Consider the following 26094-nt stretch of genomic DNA (forward strand, 5'->3'; position numbering starts at 1 on the left):
GCTCAGTTATATACAATAGGAGATCATCTGCATAAAGAGAAAGTTTATGTTCACTTGTACCAAATTGAATTCCGGCTATGGAGGCGTTGGAGCGGATGGCGATGGCTAATGGCTCAATTGCAAGTGCAAAGAGCACTTAAAGCTTTAAATTACATATTGACTACACTCATCTTCTAGAAATACCTGTATAATATGAACAACATGTAAACTAAAGGGGTTATTAAAAAGCTACGCTATTAAAGGATAACAAACATTTACCTGTGTTTCTTCTGTTAGCACACAGATATACATGAAACACATAGTCATTACAAATTGAAGTCAACAATTGGCCTTTTACTGGAAAAATTGTAAAAATGAATTAATACAATAACGAAGTTACTGGTTGTAACAATATAGACTTGTGACCCCTTATATACTTATTGTGTTTACATATTTAAAACAGTGTATTGTTAATCTTATCCTGTATATAATACGATATCAATGAGAGAACATTCTACTGACGTAACAAGGACTTTTACTTTGGATATTTTAAGGACATGTTTCTGATCATACTTTTACTTTAGTCAGACGTCTTTTGCAGGACTGTTACGTGTAGGCCTATATTATTAATAAGTAATAGTATTAGTTGTATATAAGAACATCATTTTACTACTTTTTCTGCCACATATTAGTATTAAAGACCTGCCTAAAAATCAATAATACGTGTGTAGAATAGTCTTTAAAGTCACTCAGTACTAAAAAATACTTCACTTTACAAAACAATGTTTGTCTTTATAAGTAGGCGAGAGGAAAAGATTCACCTCGGGGGTTCCCTGTTTATTTGATTTTTTCGCGATTTAACTCTTTTACCTTTCTCGGCCACCGTAGCCACGAGACCCAATAAAAACAGCTGCTGCTCGGTGAGTCGGTCTTATCTTCCGGTGACGAGCTCCGGACCCTCACGCTCCCGAGCTCCGGACCCTCACGCTCCCGAGCTCCGGACCCTCACGCGCCCCGGTAGTCCCGTCCGGTGGAGACCGCGTCCTGGGCTCAACATGGACTACCTGCTGCAGGTGAAGATCGGAGCTCTGGTCGCTTTACTGCTCCTAACTCTTTTCTTCGGATTCATCCCTGCGCGAGTGAAATGGTTCCGAGACACAAACGGAACCGGTAAGTCCAAAAAACTACCGACTCTCTTCTTCGCTGTTGACGCCATGTTAAAAGAAGAAGGTTGAGCCGAGTCTAGAGGAGGGTTAGGGTCTAGAGGAGGGCATGGGGTCTAGAGGAGGGCATGGGGTCTAGAGGAGGGCATGGGGTCTAGAGGAGGGCATGGGGTCTAGAGGAGGGCATGGGGTCTAGAGGAGGGCATGGGGTCTAGAGGAGGTCTTGGGGTCTAGAGGAGGGCATGGGGTCTAGAGGAGGGCATGGGGTCTAGAGGAGGGCATGGGGTCTAGAGGAGGTCTTGGGGTCTAGAGGAGGTCTTGGGGTCTAGAGGAGGTCTTGGGGTCTAGAGGAGGGCATTGGGTCTAGAGGAGGGCATTGGGTCTAGAGGAGGGCATTGGGTCTAGAGGAGGGCATTGGGTCTAGAGGAGGGCATTGGGTCTAGAGGAGGGCATTGGTTCTAGAGGAGGGCATTGGTTCTAGAGGAGGGCATTGGGTCTAGAGGAGGTCTTGGGGTCTAGAGGAGGTCTTGGGGTCTAGAGGAGGTCTTGGGGTCTAGAGGAGGTCTTGGGGTCTAGAGGAGGGCATTGGTTCTAGAGGAGGGCATTGGTTCTAGAGGAGGGCATTGGTTCTAGAGGAGGGCATTGGTTCTAGAGGAGGGCATTGGTTCTAGAGGAGGGCATTGGGTCTAGAGGAGGGCATTGGGTCTAGAGGAGGGCATTGGGTCTAGAGGAGGTCTTGGGGGTCTAGAGGAGGTCTTGGGGGTCTAGAGGAGGGCATGGGGTCTAGAGGAGGGCATGGGGTCTAGAGGAGGGCATGGGGTCTAGAGGAGGGCATGGGGTCTAGAGGAGGGCATGGGTTCTAGAGGAGGTCTTGGGGGTCTAGAGGAGGTCTTGGTGGATCACATGTGGTGTGAATGAACCTCTATTGATCTGATGACCTCTGACCCAGAAGCCATCGACCCAGTGATGATGCCACAGTGGTCACATGGTTAAAGGGGTCCTGGTCCCCGGGTCCTGGTCCTGGACCCTCGTTGCTCCGTGGCGCTCAATGTGGCGGCTTCATGACTCGTCCTCTAGTCACATGACTCACGAGGCTCAGTGGGGAGGAACTGTGACTTTGAAGTGAAAGTTTCATTTCTGTCACATGTTTCAGGCCTTCACGTGACCCCAGCGTCACGTGAAGGCCTGAAACATGTGACCCCGGCGTCACGTAATCATCGTTGTAACTCTGGAAGGAGAACCCTGACCCTGAAGTCGTTTCTAGTGCTGCCGACATTTAATGAACCAGTTCCTTCTCTCAGAGTCACTGACGATGTTCTTTTGACCAACAGAGGAGCACTTGACTCTACTCTAGGTGACTCTACTCTAGGTGACTACTCTAGGTGACTACTCTAGGTGACTCTACTCTACGTGACTACTCTAGTTGACTCTACTCTAGTTGACTCTACTCTAGTTGACTCTACTCTAGTTGACTCTACTCTAGGTGACTCTACTCTAGGTGACTACTCTAGGTGACTCTACTCTAGTTGACTCTACTCTAGTTGACTCTACTCTAGGTGACTCTACTCTAGGTGACTCTACTCTAGGTGACTCTACTCTAGGTGACTCTACTCTAGGTGACTCTACTCTAGGTGACTCTACTCTAGGTGACTACTCTAGGTGACTCTACTCTAGGTGACTACTCTAGTTGACTCTACTCTAGGTGACTCTACTCTACGTGACTCTACTCTACGTGACTACTCTAGTTGACTCTACTCTAGTTGACTCTACTCTAGGTGACTCTACTCTAGGTGACTCTACTCTAGGTGACTCTACTCTAGGTGACTCTACTCTAGGTGACTCTACTCTAGTTGACTCTACTCTAGTTGACTCTACTCTAGTTGACTCTACTCTAGCCTTTGGTCCGCGATGAGGAACCTGAGTGTTGACTGGCTTCTCTTTGCAGAGCTCCACCGGGCCGTCCTGAGCCTCATCAGCTGCTTCGCCGGCGGCGTGTTCCTGGCGGCGTGTCTCCTCGACATCATTCCAGATTATCTGTCCGACATGAAGGCGGAGCTGGCCGCTCGGTCGGTGACGGTACGTCTGAGTAACTCGTCACGTGTAAACATGCACACGGATAACCTTTAGATTGTAAACGTGTCCCAGTCGCGATGAACCTGCTTATGTTTTACTACAATACATTTTAGAAAATTGTAACAAAAAATCTCCATTTCTCCGAGTGGGAGTTGCTCCTTCAAATGATTTATTTAGTCGGTCCACTTCTATGACGGCAAACGGAACTAAAGCAGCCGATCCTGACATTTGAGAATCTGGGTTTTGAACCTGATCAATGATGAGAGTTAATGATTCGTATCAATGGCTTGATGAGCACACAGTGTAGAGATTAGGTCACAATCAGCTGTTCTAGTTGACGTGATCAACTGACCGGATTAACCTCTGTGGGTCTCGACAGACCAGCTTCCCTCTTCCAGAGTTCATCATGGCCGCCGGCTTCTTCATGGTCCTCATCCTGGAGAGGCTTGTCCTGAGCTGTCGGGAGACGCACGGGCCTCCGGAGGAGGAGAGGGCGCCGCTGCTCCCGGGCCGCGGAGCGAGCCCTGCCCCCGAGGGCCACCACGTCCACGTGGACTTCCAGGCTCACTCCCCCTTCCGCGCCTTCATGCTCTTCCTCTCCCTCTCGCTCCACTCCATCTTTGAGGGCCTCGCTATCGGCCTGCAGAGCACCGACTCGAAGGTACCGAGACACGCGCCTGATGTCGAGACTCCTGGAGGCGGACATGTTTCCGTGTGACTCGCCGTGATGGAGCTTCTTCTTGAAACACTTGTAGAACCTCATGGTTAACTCATGTTCACCAGCATGTAGTTTAATGCTTCACTTGGATCAGTGGCATAATGTAAAGGGACATCTGCTGCGCAGCCACGAGGCCTTGACTCTGCTGCAGCAACAAGGCCTTGACTCTGCTCAGAGTCCCAGAGAAAAGGCAGCATAGGTCATTTCTTTCTTATTCTTATATTTACCCACTTTTTATTTAAAGTGAAACCTCGAGTTTATGACTTGTAATCAAGCCAGAATAAATAAAGTTGGCCTTCCCGTGTCAGCTTCACTTTCTAGCGTCGGGACCAAAGGAATCCGGTCACGAGTCACAAGACGTTTGTGTTTTCTTCTTCTTGTTTTACTCACTTAAACATTTTCTTGACTAAAAATAAAACCATCTGTACTTTCGACAGTTAGTGACTTTATAAAAAAAGTGAGTCTGCTTCTGAAGTAATTTGACACGTGCAGTGGTTGAATGTGTAGAAGAGTCCTCGGCTTGCGGTCATCTCCAAGTGACTTATCAAACGCATGGTTACCATGGTTACAGCAGCGTCTGGTCGTTTATCTGCTGCTACGGAAGCTTTAGAGGATGTGGCTTTTCCTCCAGGTGTTGGAGATCTGCATCGCGATCCTCGTCCACAAGAGCATCATCGTGTTCAGCCTGTCGGTGAAGCTGGTCCAGAGCGCCGTGCGCCCGCTGTGGGTGGCGGCTTACATCGGCGTGTTCGCCCTGATGACGCCCGTCGGCATCGCCATCGGCATCAGCGTGATGGAGGCTCGGCTGGCGGCCGGGGCGCTGATCCAGGCCGTCCTGGAGGGGCTCGCCGCGGGGACCTTCATCTACATCACCTTCCTGGAGATCCTCCCGCACGAGCTCAACTCTCCCGGGAAGCAGCTCCTCAAGGTGCTCTTCATCGTGCTGGGCTTCAGCACCATGGCGGCGCTCACCTTCCTGGGCTGAGAGCGCCGTGACACTGCAGAGACACGACTCACCTGGAAGGCCTTCTGCCCTGCAGAGGAAGACGCTGGACCTCTAATGTCCAAGGGAGCGGGACAACACGCGTTACTCTGGTATCGCTTTTAATATATTTAAACTTCGTGAAGGAGGACTCTGAAAGATTTCTGTTTCTATGGGTTCTTTACAAGAGGTGTTCTGAGGAACCGCTGACTGCAACAAGTCCCCTCGCTCAGGAAGAGCCCATAACCTTTGACCCCATTGAGGAGTATTCAGAGGGGCCTTCTGTACATAACTCTGCTCCACCAGAAACTAATGTTGACCTATTCCACCTGGAAGCTGCTCTCTTCCCAAGAGGTGGGTTGGGCCCTTTATGGTGTTTCCTCTGACGCATGTTTATTTGCATTGTTTTATATATTTTTATACTGTTTGCAATGTCTCTCCTTATTTCCACCAAGGAGCGAGGCAAAAATGTAATTTCCTTTTAACCCTCCACCATTTACACAAGCTGATGTTTACATTAGGTCGACCTGTTCCCAGTTTAGTCCATTTAGTTTTCGTTTGTCTGAATCCAAACCAAATGCTTTGTTAACATGTTTCGAATGTAACGCTTTCAGTTCTCTATTTCCACTGGACGATTAAAGAAGATTTAATGATCAGCACAAAAAGAAGAGAAGATAAAGAATGAGTCTTGCTTCCTCGTGATTTATTGTGTTTGTCTAGACATAAAACCAGCAGGACTCCATCAGTGTGGCCATGAGCAGTAAAGTCTTTAGTCATGTGATGTCACTGTGGGAACCAATAGGAGGGTGGTTGGGTTGGCAAAAGAATTAGAAGTCATCTGGTCACGACTATTGAAATACCACAAACTGTCAAGTAGACCTACATTTATTGTGTTGTGCTTTATGACTTGGTTATCCCTCAAGAAACAACCGGTCAGAGGAAAGATGGAGGAGGAGTTTGGTTTCGGAGTGCAAAAGTTGCTTATATTGTTTTTAGATAGACTTTCTTTTTATACATCTTCAAATGACACTTTCAGGAATATTTAAACCATTTATTGTATCATAAAATGGATGGAAATGCACATGAATGTGACCACGGGTCATTAATGGGGAGAGCATGTGGTGTAGAGCCACCCTTGACTCTCTGAGCGGCTCTTCCTCTTCTGTTCCAGAGGAAGCTGCTGCTGGATGAGTCACGTGGTTTAAAGCTGCAGTGAACACTGCAGCCACAAGGATAAATCACAGCAACAGAGGAAAGAGCTCAGCTGTAAATGATCAACCCGATGATCACCTGTCCTGGAGACATCGTTAAAGTTATGAGTTACACCTGCACGTGTTCCCCCAGGCAGCACGAGTCATGAGACATGATTATATAATATACTAACCCTATACATGTTCACATGCCCTCATGAGCCATGATTATATAAAATTATATATTATATATTATACTAACCCTATACATGTTCACACGCCCTCATGAGTCATGATTAGATCATATACATAGACATGTTCATAGAGACATGTTCATAGAGACATGTTCATAGAGACATGTTCATATAGACATGTTCATATAGACATGTTCATAGACATGTTCATAGAGACATGTTCATAGAGACATGTTCATATAGACATGTTCATAGAGACATGTTCATAGACATGTTCATAGAGACATGTTCATATAGACATGTTCATAGAGACATGTTCATATAGACATGTTCATAGACATGTTCATAGACATGTTCATAGAGACATGTTCATAGACATGTTCATATAGACATGTTCATAGAGACATGTTCATAGACATGTTCATAGAGACATGTTCATATAGACATGTTCATAGAGACATGTTCATAGACATGTTCATAGAGACATGTTCATAGAGACATGTTCATATAGACATGTTCAGAGAGACATGTTCATATAGACATGTTCAGAGAGACATGTTCATATAGACATGTTCATAGAGACATGTTCATATAGACATGTTCATAGAGACATGTTCATAGACATGTTCATAGAGACATGTTCATAGACATGTTCATAGAGACATGTTCATAGACATGTTCATAGAGACATGTTCATAGAGACATGTTCATAGAGACATGTTCATAGAGACATGTTCATATAGACATGTTCATAGACATGTTCATATAGACATGTTCATAGAGACATGTTCATAGACATGTTCATATAGACATGTTCATAGAGACATGTTCATATAGACATGTTCATAGAGACATGTTCATATAGACATGTTCATAGAGACATGTTCATATAGACATGTTCATAGAGACATGTTCATATAGACATGTTCATATAGACATGTTCATAGAGACATGTTCATATAGACATGTTCATATAGACATGTTCATATAGACATGTTCATAGAGACATGTTCATATAGACATGTTCATAGACATGTTCATAGAGACATGTTCATAGAGACATGTTCATAGACATGTTCATATAGACATGTTCATATAGACATGTTCATAGAGACATGTTCATATAGACATGTTCATAGAGACATGTTCATAGAGACATGTTCATAGACATGTTCATAGAGACATGTTCATATAGACATGTTCATAGAGACATGTTCATAGAGACATGTTCATAGAGACATGGTCATAGACATGTTCATATAGACATGTTCATAGAGACATGTTCATATAGACATGTTCATAGAGACATGTTCATATAGACATGTTCATATAGACATGTTCATAGAGACATGTTCATATAGACATGTTCATAGAGACATGTTCATAGAGACATGTTCATATAGACATGTTCATAGAGACATGTTCATATAGACATGTTCATAGAGACATGTTCATATAGACATGTTCATAGAGACATGTTCATATAGACATGTTCATATAGACATGTTCATAGATACATGTTCATAGATACATGTTCATAGAGACATGTTCATAGAGACATGTTCATATAGACATGTTCATAGACATGTTCATAGAGACATGTTCATATAGACATGTTCATAGAGACATGTTCATAGACATGTTCATAGAGACATGTTCATATAGACATGTTCATAGAGACATGTTCATAGAGACATGTTCATAGAGACATGTTCATAGACATGTTCATAGAGACATGTTCATAGAGACATGTTCATAGAGACATGTTCATATAGACATGTTCATAGAGACATGTTCATAGAGACATGTTCATATAGACATGTTCATAGAGACATGTTCATAGAGACATGTTCAGAAAGACATGTTCATATAGACATGTTCAGAGAGACATGTTCATAGAGACATGTTCATAGAGACATGTTCATATAGACATGTTCATAGAGATATGTTCATAGAGACATGTTCATATAGACATGTTCATAGAGACATGTTCATATAGACATGTTCATAGAGACATGTTCATAGAGACATGTTCATATAGACATGTTCATAGAGACATGTTCATAGAGACATGTTGATAGACATGTTCATAGAGACATGTTCATAGAGACATGTTCATAGAGACATGTTCATAGAGACATGTTCATAGACATGTTCATATAGACATGTTCATAGAGACATGTTCATATAGACATGTTCATAGAGACATGTTCATATAGACATGTTCATAGAGACATGTTCATAGAGACATGTTCATATAGACATGTTCATAGACATGTTCATATAGACATGTTCATATAGACATGTTCATAGAGACATGTTCATAGAGACATGTTCATATAGACATGTTCATAGAGACATGTTCATAGAGACATGTTCATATAGACATGTTCATAGAGACATGTTCATATAGACATGTTCATAGACATGTTCATAGAGACATGTTCATAGAGACATGTTCATATAGACATGTTCATAGACATGTTCATAGAGACATGTTCATAGACATGTTCATAGAGACATGTTCATAGAGACATGTTCATATAGACATGTTCATAGACATGTTCATAGAGACATGTTCATAGACATGTTCATATAGACATGTTCATAGAGACATGTTCATAGACATGTTCATAGACATCTTCATAGAGACATGTTCATAGAGACATGTTCATAGAGACATGTTCATAGAGACATGTTCATATAGACATGTTCATAGACATGTTCATATAGACATGTTCATAGAGACATGTTCATAGACATGTTCATATAGACATGTTCATAGAGACATGTTCATAGAGACATGTTCATATAGACATGTTCATAGAGACATGTTCATATAGACATGTTCATAGAGACATGTTCATAGAGACATGTTCATAGACATGTTCATATAGACATGTTCATAGAGACATGTTCATAGAGACATGTTCATAGAGACATGTTCATAGACATGTTCATATAGACATGTTCATAGAGACATGTTCATATAGACATGTTCATAGACATGTTCATAGAGACATGTTCATAGACATGTTCATAGAGACATGTTCATAGAGACATGTTCATAGACATGTTCATATAGACATGTTCATAGAGACATGTTCATAGAGACATGTTCATAGAGACATGTTCATAGACATGTTCATATAGACATGTTCATAGAGACATGTTCATATAGACATGTTCATAGAGACATGTTCATATAGACATGTTCATAGACATGTTCATAGAGACATGTTCATATAGACATGTTCATAGACATGTTCATAGAGACATGTTCATATAGACATGTTCATAGAGACATGTTCATAGACATGTTCATAGAGACATGTTCATAGAGACATGTTCATAGACATGTTCATATAGACATGTTCATAGAGACATGTTCATATAGACATGTTCATAGACATGTTCATAGAGACATGTTCATATAGACATGTTCATAGAGACATGTTCATAGACATGTTCATAGAGACATGTTCATAGAGACATGTTCATATAGACATGTTCAGAGAGACATGTTCATATAGACATGTTCAGAGAGACATGTTCATATAGACATGTTCATAGAGACATGTTCATATAGACATGTTGATAGACATGTTCATAGAGACATGTTCATATAGACATGTTCATAGAGACATGTTCATAGAGACATGTTCATAGACATGTTCATAGAGACATGTTCATAGAGACATGTTCATATAGACATGTTCATAGAGACATGTTCATAGACATGTTCATAGAGACATGTTCATATAGACATGTTCATAGAGACATGTTCATATAGACATGTTCATAGAGACATGTTCATAGACATGTTCATAGACATGTTCATATAGACATGTTCATAGAGTTCATAGAGACATGTTCATAGACATGTTCATAGAGACATGTTCATATAGACATGTTCATAGAGACATGTTCATATAGACATGTTCATAGAGACATGTTCATATAGACATGTTCATAGACATGTTCATAGAGACATGTTCATATAGACATGTTCATAGACATGTTCATATAGACATGTTCATAGAGACATGTTCATATAGACATGTTCATAGACATGTTCATAGAGACATGTTCATAGAGACATGTTCATAGACATGTTCATATAGACATGTTCATATAGACATGTTCATAGAGACATGTTCATAGACATGTTCATAGAGACATGTTCATAGAGACATGTTCATATAGACATGTTCATAGAGACATGTTCATATAGACATGTTCATAGAGACATGTTCATAGACATGTTCATAGAGACATGTTCATAGACATGTTCATATAGACATGTTCATAGAGACATGTTCATAGAGACATGTTCATATAGACATGTTCATAGAGACATGTTCATATAGACATGTTCATAGAGACATGTTCATATAGACATGTTCATAGAGACATGTTCATATAGACATGTTCATAGACATGTTCATATAGACATGTTCATAGAGACATGTTCATATAGACATGTTCATAGAGACATGTTCATATAGACATGTTCATAGAGACATGTTCATATAGACATGTTCATATAGACATGTTCATAGAGACATGTTCATAGAGACATGTTCATATAGACATGTTCATAGAGACATGTTCATATAGACATGTTCATAGAGACATGTTCATAGACATGTTCATATAGACATGTTCATAGAGACATGTTCATATAGACATGTTCATAGAGACATGTTCATATAGACATGTTCATAGAGACATGTTCATAGAGACATGTTCATAGACATGTTCATAGAGACATGTTCATAGACATGTTCATAGAGACATGTTCATATAGACATGTTCATAGACATGTTCATAGAGACATGTTCATAGAGACATGTTCATAGAGACATGTTCATAGAGACATGTTCATAGACATGTTCATATAGACATGTTCATAGAGACATGTTCATAGAGACATGTTCATATAGACATGTTCATAGAGACATGTTCATATAGACATGTTCATATAGACATGTTCATAGAGACATGTTCATATAGACATGTTCATAGAGACATGTTCATATAGACATGTTCATAGACATGTTCATATAGACATGTTCATATAGACATGTTCATAGAGACATGTTCATAGAGACATGTTCATAGAGACATGTTCATAGAGACATGTTCATATAGACATGTTCATAGAGACATGTTCATAGAGACATGTTGATAGACATGTTCATAGAGACATGTTCATAGAGACATGTTCATAGACATGTTCATAGAGACATGTTCATAGAGACATGTTCATAGAGACATGTTCATATAGACATGTTCATAGAGACATGTTCATATAGACATGTTCATAGAGACATGTTCATATAGACATGTTCATAGAGACATGTTCATAGACATGTTCATATAGACATGTTCATAGAGACATGTTCATAGAGACATGTTCATATAGACATGTTCATAGAGACATGTTCATAGAGACATGTTCATATAGACATGTTCATAGAGACATGTTCATAGAGACATGTTCATATAGACATGTTCATAGAGACATGTTCATATAGACATGTTCATAGACATGTTCATAGAGACATGTTCATAGAGACATGTTCATAGACATGTTCATAGAGACATGTTCATAGAGACATGTTCATATAGACATGTTCATAGACATGTTCATAGAGACATGTTCATAGAGACATGTTCATATAGACATGTTCATAGAGACATGTTCATAGAGACATGTTCATATAGACATGTTCATAGAGACATGTTCATAGACATGTTCATAGAGACATGTTCATAGACATGTTCATAGAGACATGTTCATAGAGACATGTTCATAGAGACATGTTCATATAGACATGTTCATAGAGACATGTTCATATAGACATGTTCATAGAGACATGTTCATATAGACATGTTCATAGACATGTTCATATAGACATGTTCATATAGACATGTTCATAGAGACATGTTCATATAGACATGTTCATAGAGACATGTTCATATAGACATGTTCATAGAGACATGTTCATAGAGACATGTTCATAGAGACATGTTCATAGACATGTTCATAGAGACATGTTCATAGAGACATGTTCATAGACATGTTCATATAGACATGTTCATAGAGACATGTTCATATAGACATGTTCATAGAGACATGTTCATATAGACATGTTCATAGACATGTTCATAGAGACATGTTCATATAGACATGTTCATAGACATGTTCATATAGACATGTTCATAGAGACATGTTCATAGAGACATGTTCATATAGACATGTTCATAGAGACATGTTCATAGAGACATGTTCATATAGACATGTTCATAGAGACATGTTCATATAGACATGTTCATAGACATGTTCATAGACATGTTCATAGAGACATGTTCATATAGACATGTTCATAGACATGTTCATATAGACATGTTCATAGACATGTTCATATAGACATGTTCATAGAGACATGTTCATAGAGACATGTTCATAGAGACATGTTCATAGAGACATGTTCATAGAGACATGTTCATATAGACATGTTCATAGAGACATGTTCATATAGACATGTTCATAGACATGTTCATATAGACATGTTCATAGAGACATGTTCATAGAGACATGTTCATATAGACATGTTCATAGAGACATGTTCATATAGACATGTTCATAGAGACATGTTCATAGACATGTTCATATAGACATGTTCATATAGACATGTTCATAGAGACATGTTCATAGACATGTTCATATAGACATGTTCATAGAGACATGTTCATAGAGACATGTTCATAGACATGTTCATAGAGACATGTTCATATAGACATGTTCATAGAGACATGTTCATAGAGACATGTTCATATAGACATGTTCATAGAGACATGTTCATATAGACATGTTCATAGAGACATGTTCATAGACATGTTCATAGAGACATGTTCATAGACATGTTCATATAGACATGTTCATATAGACATGTTCATAGAGACATGTTCATAGACATGTTCATAGAGACATGTTCATAGAGACATGTTCATAGACATGTTCATAGAGACATGTTCATATAGACATGTTCATAGAGACATGTTCATATAGACATGTTCATAGAGACATGTTCATATAGACATGTTCATAGAGACATGTTCATAGACATGTTCATAGACATGTTCATATAGACATGTTCATAGACATGTTCATAGAGACATGTTCATAGACATGTTCATATAGACATGTTCATAGAGACATGTTCATAGACATGTTCATATAGACATGTTCATAGAGACATGTTCATATAGACATGTTCATATAGACATGTTCATATAGACATGTTCATAGAGACATGTTCATAGAGACATGTTCATATAGACATGTTCATAGAGACATGTTCATATAGACATGTTCATAGACATGTTCATAGAGACATGTTCATAGAGACATGTTCATAGAGACATGTTCATAGACATGTTCATAGAGACATGTTCATATAGACATGTTCATAGAGACATGTTCATAGAGACATGTTCATATAGACATGTTCATAGAGACATGTTCATATAGACATGTTCATATAGACATGTTCATAGAGACATGTTCATATAGACATGTTCATAGACATGTTCATAGAGACATGTTCATATAGACATGTTCATATAGACATGTTCATAGAGACATGTTCATAGAGACATGTTCATATAGACATGTTCATAGACATGTTCATATAGACATGTTCATATAGACATGTTCATAGAGACATGTTCATAGACATGTTCATAGAGACATGTTCATAGACATGTTCATAGACATGTTCATATAGACATGTTCATAGAGACATGTTCATAGAGACATGTTCATATAGACATGTTCATAGAGACATGTTCATAGAGACATGTTCATATAGACATGTTCATAGAGACATGTTCATATAGACATGTTCATATAGACATGTTCATATAGACATGTTCATATAGACATGTTCATAGAGACATGTTCATAGACATGTTCATAGAGACATGTTCATATAGACATGTTCATAGAGACATGTTCATAGAGACATGTTCATATAGACATGTTCATAGAGACATGTTCATGTAGACATGTTCATATAGACATGTTCATATAGACATGTTCATAGAGACATGTTCATATAGACATGTTCATAGACATGTTCAGAGAGACATGTTCATATAGACATGTTCATAGAGACATGTTCATATAGACATGTTGATAGACATGTTCATAGAGACATGTTCATAGACATGTTCATAGAGACATGTTCATAGAGACATGTTCATAGACATGTTCATAGAGACATGTTCATAGACATGTTCATAGAGACATGTTCATAGACATGTTCATAGAGACATGTTCATAGACATGTTCATAGAGACATGTTCATATAGACATGTTCATAGAGACATGTTCATATAGACATGTTCATAGAGACATGTTCATAGACATGTTCATAGAGACATGTTCATAGAGACATGTTCATATAGACATGTTCATAGAGACATGTTCATAGAGACATGTTGATAGACATGTTCATATAGACATGTTCATAGAGACATGTTCATAGACATGTTCATAGAGACATGTTCATAGAGACATGTTCATAGAGACATGTTCATAGAGACATGTTCATAGAGACATGTTCATATAGACATGTTCATAGAGACATGTTCATAGACATGTTCATAGAGACATGTTCATAGACATCTTCATAGAGACATGTTCATAGAGACATGTTCATAGAGACATGTTCATAGAGACATGTTCATATAGACATGTTCATAGACATGTTCATATAGACATGTTCATAGAGACATGTTCATAGACATGTTCATATAGACATGTTCATAGAGACATGTTCATAGAGACATGTTCATGTTCATAGAGACATGTTCATAGACATGTAGCCATGTTCATAGAGACATGTTCATAGACATGTTCATATAGACATGTTCATAGAGACATGTTCATAGAGACATGTTCATATAGACATGTTCATAGAGACATGTTCATATAGACATGTTCATAGAGACATGTTCATAGACATGTTCATAGACATGTTCATATAGACATGTTCATATAGACATGTTCATAGACATGTTCATATAGACATGTTCATAGAGACATGTTCATATAGACATGTTCATAGACATGTTCATATAGACATGTTCATAGAGACATGTTCATATAGACATGTTCATAGAGACATGTTCATATAGACATGTTCATAGACATGTTCATATAGACATGTTCATATAGACATGTTCATATAGACATGTTCATAGACATGTTCATATAGACATGTTCATAGAGACATGTTCATAGAGACATGTTCATAGACATGTTCATAGAGACATGTTCATATAGACATGTTCATAGAGACATGTTCATATAGACATGTTCATAGACATGTTCATATAGACATGTTCATAGACATGTTCATATAGACATGTTCATAGAGACATGTTCATATAGACATGTTCATAGAGACATGTTCATAGACATGTTCATAGAGACATGTTCATAGAGACATGTTCATAGAGACATGTTCATAGAGACATGTTCATAGAGACATGTTCATATAGACATGTTCATAGAGACATGTTCATAGACATGTTCATATAGACATGTTCATAGACATGTTCATAGAGACATGTTCATATAGACATGTTCATAGAGACATGTTCATAGACATGTTCATAGAGACATGTTCATAGAGACATGTTCATATAGACATGTTCATAGACATGTTCATAGAGACATGTTCATAGAGACATGTTCATAGAGACATGTTCATATAGACATGTTCATAGAGACATGTTCATAGAGACATGTTGATAGACATGTTCATATAGACATGTTCAGAGACATGTTCATAGAGACATGTTCATATAGACATGTTCATAGACATGTTCATATAGACATGTTCATATGACATGTTCATAGACATGTTCATAGAGACATGTTCATAGAGACATGTTGATAGACATGTTCATAGAGACATGTTCATAGACATGTTCATAGAGACATGTTCATAGAGACATGTTCATATAGACATGTTGATAGACATGTTCATAGAGACATGTTCATAGACATGTTCATAGACATGTTCATAGAGACATGTTCATAGAGACATGTTCATAGAGACATGTTCATATAGACATGTTCATAGAGACATGTTCATAGACATGTTCATAGAGACATGTTCATATAGACATGTTCATAGAGACATGTTCATAGAGACATGTTCATATAGACATGTTCATAGAGACATGTTCATATAGACATGTTCATATAGACATGTTCATATAGACATGTTCATAGAGACATGTTCATAGAGACATGTTCAGACATGTTCATAGACATGTTCATAGAGACATGTTCATATAGACATGTTCATAGAGACATGTTCATATAGACATGTTCATAGAGACATGTTCATATAGACATGTTCATAGAGACATGTTCATAGACATGTTCATATAGACATGTTCATATAGACATGTTCATAGAGACATGTTCATAGACATGTTCATAGACATGTTCATAGAGACATGTTCATGAGACATGTTCATAGAGACATGTTCATATAGACATGTTCATAGAGACATGTTCATATAGACATGTTCATATAGACATGTTCATAGACATGTTCATAGAGACATGTTCATAGAGACATGTTCATAGAGACATGTTCATATAGACATGTTGATAGACATGTTCATAGAGACATGTTCATAGACATGTTCATAGAGACATGTTCATAGAGACATGTTCATAGAGACATGTTCATAGAGACATGTTCATAGAGACATGTTCATAGAGACATGTTCATATAGACATGTTCATAGAGACATGTTCATAGAGACATGTTCATATAGACATGTTCATAGAGACATGTTCATAGACATGTTCATAGAGACATGTTCATATAGACATGTTCATAGAGACATGTTCATAGAGACATGTTCATAGACATGTTCATATAGACATGTTCATAGAGACATGTTCATATAGACATGTTCATAGACATGTTCATAGAGACATGTTCATAGACATGTTCATAGAGACATGTTCATATAGACATGTTCATAGAGACATGTTCATATAGACATGTTCATAGAGACATGTTCATAGAGACATGTTCATATAGACATGTTCATAGAGACATGTTCATATAGACATGTTCATAGAGACATGTTCATATAGACATGTTCATAGAGACATGTTCATATAGACATGTTCATAGACATGTTCATAGAGACATGTTCATAGAGACATGTTCATAGACATGTTCATAGAGACATGTTCATATAGACATGTTCATAGAGACATGTTCATATAGACATGTTCATAGAGACATGTTCATATAGACATGTTCATAGACATGTTCATAGAGACATGTTCATAGAGACATGTTCATAGACATGTTCATAGAGACATGTTCATATAGACATGTTCATAGAGACATGTTCATAGAGACATGTTCATAGACATGTTCATAGAGACATGTTCATAGAGACATGTTCATATAGACATGTTCATAGAGACATGTTCATAGAGACATGTTCATAGACATGTTCATAGAGACATGTTCATATAGACATGTTCATAGAGACATGTTCATAGAGACATGTTCATATAGACATGTTCATATAGACATGTTCATAGAGACATGTTCATAGACATCTTCATAGAGACATGTTCATAGAGACATGTTCATAGAGACATGTTCATAGAGACATGTTCATATAGACATGTTCATAGACATGTTCATAGACATGTTCATAGAGACATGTTCATAGACATGTTCATATAGACATGTTCATAGAGACATGTTCATAGAGACATGTTCATAGAGACATGTTCATAGACATGTTCATATAGACATGTTCATAGACATGTTCATATAGACATGTTCATAGAGACATGTTCATAGAGACATGTTCATATAGACATGTTCATAGAGACATGTTCATAGAGACATGTTCATAGACATGTTCATAGAGACATGTTCATAGACATGTTCATAGAGACATGTTCATAGACATGTTCATAGAGACATGTTCATAGAGACATGTTCATAGAGACATGTTCATAGACATGTTCATATAGACATGTTCATAGAGACATGTTCATATAGACATGTTCATAGAGACATGTTCATAGAGACATGTTCATATAGACATGTTCATAGAGACATGTTCATATAGACATGTTCATAGACATGTTCATATAGACATGTTCATAGAGACATGTTCATAGACATGTTCATAGAGACATGTTCATATAGACATGTTCATAGAGACATGTTCATATAGACATGTTCATATAGACATGTTCATATAGACATGTTCATATAGACATGTTCATAGACATGTTCATATAGACATGTTCATATAGACATGTTCATAGACATGTTCATATAGACATGTTCATAGAGACATGTTCATAGAGACATGTTCATAGAGACATGTTCATATAGACATGTTCATAGACATATTCATATAGACATGTTCATATAGACATGTTCATAGAGACATGTTCATATAGACATGTTCATAGACATGTTCATATAGACATGTTCATAGAGACATGTTCATAGAGACATGTTCATATAGACATGTTCATAGAGACATGTTCATATAGTCATGTTCATATAGACATGTTCATAGAGACATGTTCATATAGACATGTTCATATAGACATGTTCATATAGACATGTTCATAGACATGTTCATAGAGACATGTTCATAGAGACATGTTCATATAGACATGTTCATAGAGACATGTTCATATAGACATGTTCATAGAGACATGTTCATATAGTCATGTTCATATAGACATGTTCATAGAGACATGTTCATATAGACATGTTCATAGAGACATGTTCATATAGACATGTTCATAGAGACATGTTCATAGAGACATGTTCATATAGACATGTTCATAGAGACATGTTCATATAGACATGTTCATATAGACATGTTCATAGAGACATGTTCATATAGACATGTTCATATAGACATGTTCATAGAGACATGTTCATATAGACATGTTCATAGAGACATGTTCATAGACATGTTCATAGAGACATGTTCATATAGACATGTTCATAGAGACATGTTCATATAGACATGTTCATAGAGACATGTTCATAGACATGTTCATAGAGACATGTTCATATAGACATGTTCATAGAGACACACAACTGCCCCTCTTAGGCACACACACACACACACACACACACACACTTACTGTAAATATTGTGTTGTTTTTTATTTGTAAATAGTGTGTACTTGTTGCCCTTGCACATTCCTGCTGAGCATTGCCACTTTCATTTCACTGCACACCCTGTGTGTGTATGTGACAAATAAAACATCTTGAATCTTGAATCTTGAATGTTCATAGAGACATGTTCATATAGACATGTTCATAGAGACATGTTCATAGACATGTTCATAGAGACATGTTCATAGACATGTTCATATAGACATGTTCATATAGACATGTTCATAGAGACATGTTCATAGAGACATGTTCATAGAGACATGTTCATATAGACATGTTCATAGAGACATGTTCATATAGACATGTTCATAGAGACATGTTCATAGACATGTTCATAGAGACATGTTCATAGACATGTTCATATAGACATGTTCATATAGACATGTTCATAGAGACATGTTCATAGAGACATGTTCATAGAGACATGTTCATATAGACATGTTCATAGAGACATGTTCAGAAAGACATGTTCATATAGACATGTTCATAGAGACATGTTCATAGAGACATGTTCATATAGACATGTTCTGAGAGACATGTTCATATAGACATGTTCATAGAGACATGTTCATATAGACATGTTCATAGAGACATGTTCATAGAGACATGTTCATATAGACATGTTCATAGAGACATGTTCATATAGACATGTTCATAGAGACATGTTCATAGAGACATGTTCATATAGACATGTTCATATAGACATGTTCATAGAGACATGTTCATAGACATGTTCATAGAGACATGTTCATAGAGACATGTTCATAGAGACATGTTCATAGAGACATGTTCATATAGACATGTTCATAGACATGTTCATATAGACATGTTCATATAGACATGTTCATAGACATGTTCATAGAGACATGTTCATATATACATGTTCATAGAGACATGTTCATAGAGACATGTTCATATAGACATGTTCATATAGACATGTTCATAGACATGTTCATAGAGACATGTTCATAGACATGTTCATATAGACATGTTCATAGAGACATGTTCATATAGACATGTTCATAGAGACATGTTCATAGACATCTTCATAGAGACATGTTCATAGAGACATGTTCATAGACATGTTCATAGAGACATGTTCATAGACATGTTCATATAGACATGTTCATAGACATGTTCATAGACATGTTCATATAGACATGTTCATAGAGACATGTTCATAGAGACATGTTCATATAGACATGTTCATAGAGACATGTTCATAGAGACATGTTCATATAGACATAGCAGTAGTATAGTAGTAGTAGTAGTATAGTAGTAGTAGTATCGCAGTAGACAGCTGTGACTCCCTCAGTGATTGTGTAAATAACTATTGTTTCATGTCGGTTTTTTTATGATGTTACTGTGTTAACATCATTCTCCTTTAGTGGAGGCTGTAACATCGGGCCACAGGGACCAAAGCTGAAATGTAGCCTTAGCTAACGTTAACACATTGACCCATGGGTTGATTCATGTGTACGGTCCCTTTACAAATAAATACATCAATGGAATGACATGACAGCAATTAGCTGTCGAGTCTGAGGAGGCGTCTGCTCCTCTGGGGAGGAGAACATCTCTGCCTGTTTGTAGAATCGTTGTTAGTGTTAGATTAAATATCAATATTAATAAAGATGTAAAAAAGATGTAATAAATATGTAATAAAGATGTAATAAAGCTTCTTTCTGAAGCGTCTGCTGAACAAACAGGACATTCATGTTCTGTCTTCTCTGTTCTCGGTGGAGCTGCCAGGAGACGCTGCGACATGGCTGCTGTAAGTGTGACTGTCTGTCTCTCTGTCTGAGTCCTCCTGTCTGTCTCCGAACCGATCGTCTCCGTCCGGTGACAGAACTACGAGCGACGATAGAGAAAGCCGCTTGTCTTTTTCTCAAAGCTTCTCTTCCTCCCTCAGACTGGATCTTTCCGCCCGGTGTCAGAGGGCGAGCAGGCCATGAGGTCCAAGCTGGAGCATCTGACGGTGCGGGACCACGGGCCGGTGTTCGGGCCTCCAGCTGCCGGGCCACACGGTGCAGAAGGTGAAGCGCTGAGGGCCTCGCGGGGCGGGGCTGGTCCCAGAGACCCGACAGGCGTCCACAAGGTGTCTCTGTCCGTCCCGACAGGCTCAAGGACGAGCTGACGGAGACGGCCTAGAGGCGGGCGTCGGCGCTGGAGGAGCTGCGGGCCCTGATGGAGGAGGGGGCGGGGGGACCGGCTGGCCACGCTGGTGCTGGAGGCCTTTGGAGACCAGGGGGACTCCGTGATGCTGCGCTTCCTCACAGCTCGCAAGTTCCAAGTGGTCAGAGCCCACGAGCTCATGAAGGGTCAGTGGGGTCGGCGCTTCGTTCCTGAGAGACGAACCGGGCGATCGTGGTCCTGCAGATGGTCATCGTGTCGCTTCACTAATGAGGCGACACCTCCTTTGTGCTCCTGAGTCAACGAGGAGGCGCCTCATTAGAGAAGCTCCTGATGTCCTCACAGAGCCTCCTTTGTGTCCAGAGAGACAGCTGGGCTCCAGAGAGACAGACAGCTGGGCTCCAGAGAGACAGACAGCTGGGCTCTAGAGAGACAGACAGCTGGGCTCCAGAGAGACAGACAGCTGGGCTCCAGAGACAGACAGCTGGCCTCCAGAGAGACAGACAGCTGGCCTCCAGAGAGACAGACAGCTGGGCTCCAGAGAGACAGACAGCTGGGCTCTAGAGAGACAGACAGCTGGGCTCCAGAGAGACAGACAGCTGGGCTCCAGAGAGACAGACAGCTGGCATCCAGAGAGACAGACAGCTGGCATCCAGAGAGACAGACAGCTGGGTTCCAGAGAGACAGACAGCTGGCATCCAGAGAGACAGACAGCTGGCCTCCAGAGAGACAGACAGCTGGGCTCCAGAGAGACAGACAGCTGGCCTCCAGAGAGACAGACAGCTGGCATCCAGAGAGACAGACAGCTGGCCTCCAGAGAGACAGACAGCTGGCCTCCAGAGAGACAGACAGCTGGCCTCCAGAGAGACAGACAGCTGGGCTCCAGAGAGACAGACAGCTGGCCTCCAGAGAGACAGACAGCTGGGCTCTAGAGAGACAGACAGCTGGCATCCAGAGAGACAGACAGCTGGGCTCCAGAGAGACAGACAGCTGGGCTCCAGAGAGACAGACAGCTGGCCTCCAGAGAGACAGACAGCTGGGCTCTAGAGAGACAGACAGCTGGGCTCTAGAGAGACAGACAGCTGGGCTCTAGAGAGACAGACAGCTGGGCTCCAGAGAGACAGACAGCTGGCATCCAGAGAGACAGACAGCTGGCCTCCAGAGAGACAGACAGCTGGGCTCCAGACAGACAGACAGCTGGCCTCCAGACAGACAGACAGCTGGGCTCTAGAGAGACAGACAGCTGGGCTCCAGAGAGACAGACAGCTGGGCTCCAGACAGACAGACAGCTGGGCTCCAGAGAGACAGACAGCTGGGCTCCAGACAGACAGACAGCTGGCCTCCAGACAGACAGACAGCTGGCCTCCAGAGAGACAGACAGCTGGGCTCCAGACAGACAGACAGCTGGCCTCCAGAGAGACAGACAGCTGGGCTCCAGAGAGACAGACAGCTGGGCTCCAGACAGACAGACAGCTGGGCTCCAGAGAGACAGACAGCTGGCCTCCAGAGAGACAGACAGACGAAGCTTCGTTTGAAGTTCATCTTTCATTCTGAATCTGAACTTTAGGCTCAGACTCAACACTGTAGACACAAACAACCCACAATGCACTTGGTCAGGGCCAATTAACACAGTTTAACTTTACAATTCTTTTCTTTTGATATTTGAGAATATAGGGTCCTCACGAAGACATACACGCAATCACACTCACACACACACTCACACACACACACACACACACACAGACACAGACACTCACACACATACTCACACACACACTCACACACGCACTCACACACACACTCACACACAGACACAGACACTCACACACTCACACACACTCACACATACACACACTCACACACACTCACTCACACTCACACACACTCACACACACACACAGACACACACACTCACACACTCGCACACACTCACACATACACACACTCACACTCACACACTCACACAGACACTCACACACACAGACACAGACACTCACACACTCACACACACACTCACACATACACACACTCACACACACTCACACACACACAGACACACTCACTCACTCACACACACACACATACATACACTCACTCACACACACTCACATACACTCACTCACACTCACACACATACACTCACTCACTCACTCACACACACACACACAGACACACACTCACTCACACAGACACGCACTCACACTCACACACAGACACTCACTCACTCACACACACACACACAGACACACACTCACTCACACACACACTCACACATACACACACTCACACACACTCACACACACACAGACACACTCACTCACTCACTCACACACACAGACACTCACTCACTCACACACACTCACACATACACGCACTCACACTCACACACAGACACTCACTCACTCACACACACACACACAGACACACACTCACTCACACACACACTCACACTCACACACACACTCACACACAGACACTCACTCACTCACACACTCACACACACACACACACTCACTCTGGGTTAATTGGTGCGTGGGATGAAGCGGCTCATACTGGTGTCATTGTGTTCTGACTCTCATCCCGGACCCAAAGCGTGAGACAAGACAACGCAGCGGAGGCTTTAGTTGTGGTGTGTGTGTGTGCTTCAGAAGGAGTACCCCGAGCTGCTTGAGAACATGACCCCTGAGGCACGGCCGCATGGTTCTGCTCTTCAACATCGAGCACTGGGACCTGGAGGAGGTCACCTTCGACGAGGTACGCCCCACAGAGAGGCTACCCCCCCCCCCGAGGTACCGAGGGAAAGAGTCTCGGAGTCTTGGAGTCCAGATCTTGAGAGCGTACTGCGTGATCCTGGAGAAGCTGCTGGAGAACGAAGAAACCCAGATCAACGGCTTCGTCCTCATCGAGAACTTCAAAGGCTTCAGCATGCAGCACGCCGCGGGCATCAAGCCCGCCAAGCTCAAGAAGATGGTGGACATGCTGCAGGTGAGGAGGACGAGGAGAGAGTATCCATGACCTTCACATGACCTCCACGTGACCTTCACATGACCTTCACATGGCCTTCACATGACCTTCACGTGGTCTTCACATGACCTTCACATGGCCTTCACATGGCCTTCACATGACCTTCACATGGCCTTCATGTGGCCTTCACATGACCTTCACGTGGTCTTCACATGACCTTCACATGGCCTTCACATGGCCTTCATGTGGCCTTCACATGACCTTCACGTGGCCTTCACGTGACCTTCACATGACCTTCACGTGGCCTTCACGTGACCTTCATGTGGCCTTCACATGGCCTTCATGTGGCCTTCACATGACCTTCACGTGACCTTCACGTGGCCTTCGCGTGGCCTTCACATGACCTTCACGTGACCTTCACGTGGCCTTCGCGTGGCCTTCACATGACCTTCATGTGACCTTCCCGTGGCCTTCACATGACCTTCACGTGGCCTTCATGTGGCCTTCACATGACCTTCACGTGGCCTTCACATGACCTTCACGTGGCCTTCACATGACCTTCATGTGACCTTCCCGTGGCCTTCACATGACCTTCACGTGGCCTTCACATGACCTTCACGTGGCCTTCACATGACCTTCACGTGACCTTCACGTGACCTACATGTGGCCTTCACATGACCTTCTTGTGGCCTTCACATGACCTTCACGTGACCTTCACGTGGCCTTCACGTGACCTTCACGTGGCCTTCACATGGCCTTCATGTGGCCTTCACATGACCTTCACGTGGCCTTCACGTGACCTTCCCGTGGCCTTCACGTGACCTTCATGTGGCCTTCACGTGGCCTTCACGTGACCTACACGTGGCCTTCACATGACCTTCATGTGGCTTTCACATGACCTTCATGTAGCCTTCACATGACCTTTATGTGGCCTTCACATAACCTTCACTGTTCTCCAGTCTGTGTGTGCGAGACCGGATCCTACGGTACCGCCTTCCAGAGGCAGCGGGGTGACCAGTCTGAAGGCTGATGATGGCAGTCCTTTAGGATCCTGCCAGTCTTCCTGAGGCATCGTGTGGTCTGTGTCCTGCAGGGCTGGGAGCTCCCTACCGATGATGAACTCCAGTCCTGACCACACGGCGTCGGGCCTTGCGGTCCTTGGCTGTGCAGCTCCCACACTGTGATGCAGTCAGGATGCTTTCTATTGGGCATCTGGAGACATTGGTGAGGATGACTGAATCCATGCCAAACTTCTTCAGTCTCCTCAGGAAGAAGAGGCGCTTCCGGGCCGCTTTGACCAGCTTGTCTGTGTGAGCAGACCAGGTGAGGTCGTTGCTGATGTTGACCCCGAGGAACCTGAAGCAGCTGACCGTTTCCACTGCAGAACCGTTGATATGCAGGGGTGCTCCTCCACCTGCC

At 41.0% G+C, this 26094-nt stretch overlaps 1 protein-coding gene across 1 annotated transcript; it reads left to right on the top strand.

The window, feature by feature from the left end:
- Positions 1 to 904: 904 nt before the first annotated feature.
- slc39a1 (solute carrier family 39 member 1) lies at positions 905 to 5606 on the top strand. Its single transcript, XM_056412550.1, has 4 exons — positions 905 to 1149; positions 3088 to 3218; positions 3595 to 3876; positions 4565 to 5606. The coding sequence occupies exons 1-4, from the start codon at positions 1035 to 1037 to the stop codon at positions 4916 to 4918; spliced, it is 882 nt and encodes a 293-aa protein (XP_056268525.1). The 5' UTR covers positions 905 to 1034; the 3' UTR covers positions 4919 to 5606.
- The last annotated feature ends 20488 nt before the right edge of the window (positions 5607 to 26094 follow it).

Source organism: Pseudoliparis swirei, chromosome 4, assembly GCF_029220125.1.
Source record: "Pseudoliparis swirei isolate HS2019 ecotype Mariana Trench chromosome 4, NWPU_hadal_v1, whole genome shotgun sequence".
In the NCBI taxonomy this organism is placed as follows: Eukaryota; Metazoa; Chordata; class Actinopteri; order Perciformes; family Liparidae; genus Pseudoliparis; species Pseudoliparis swirei.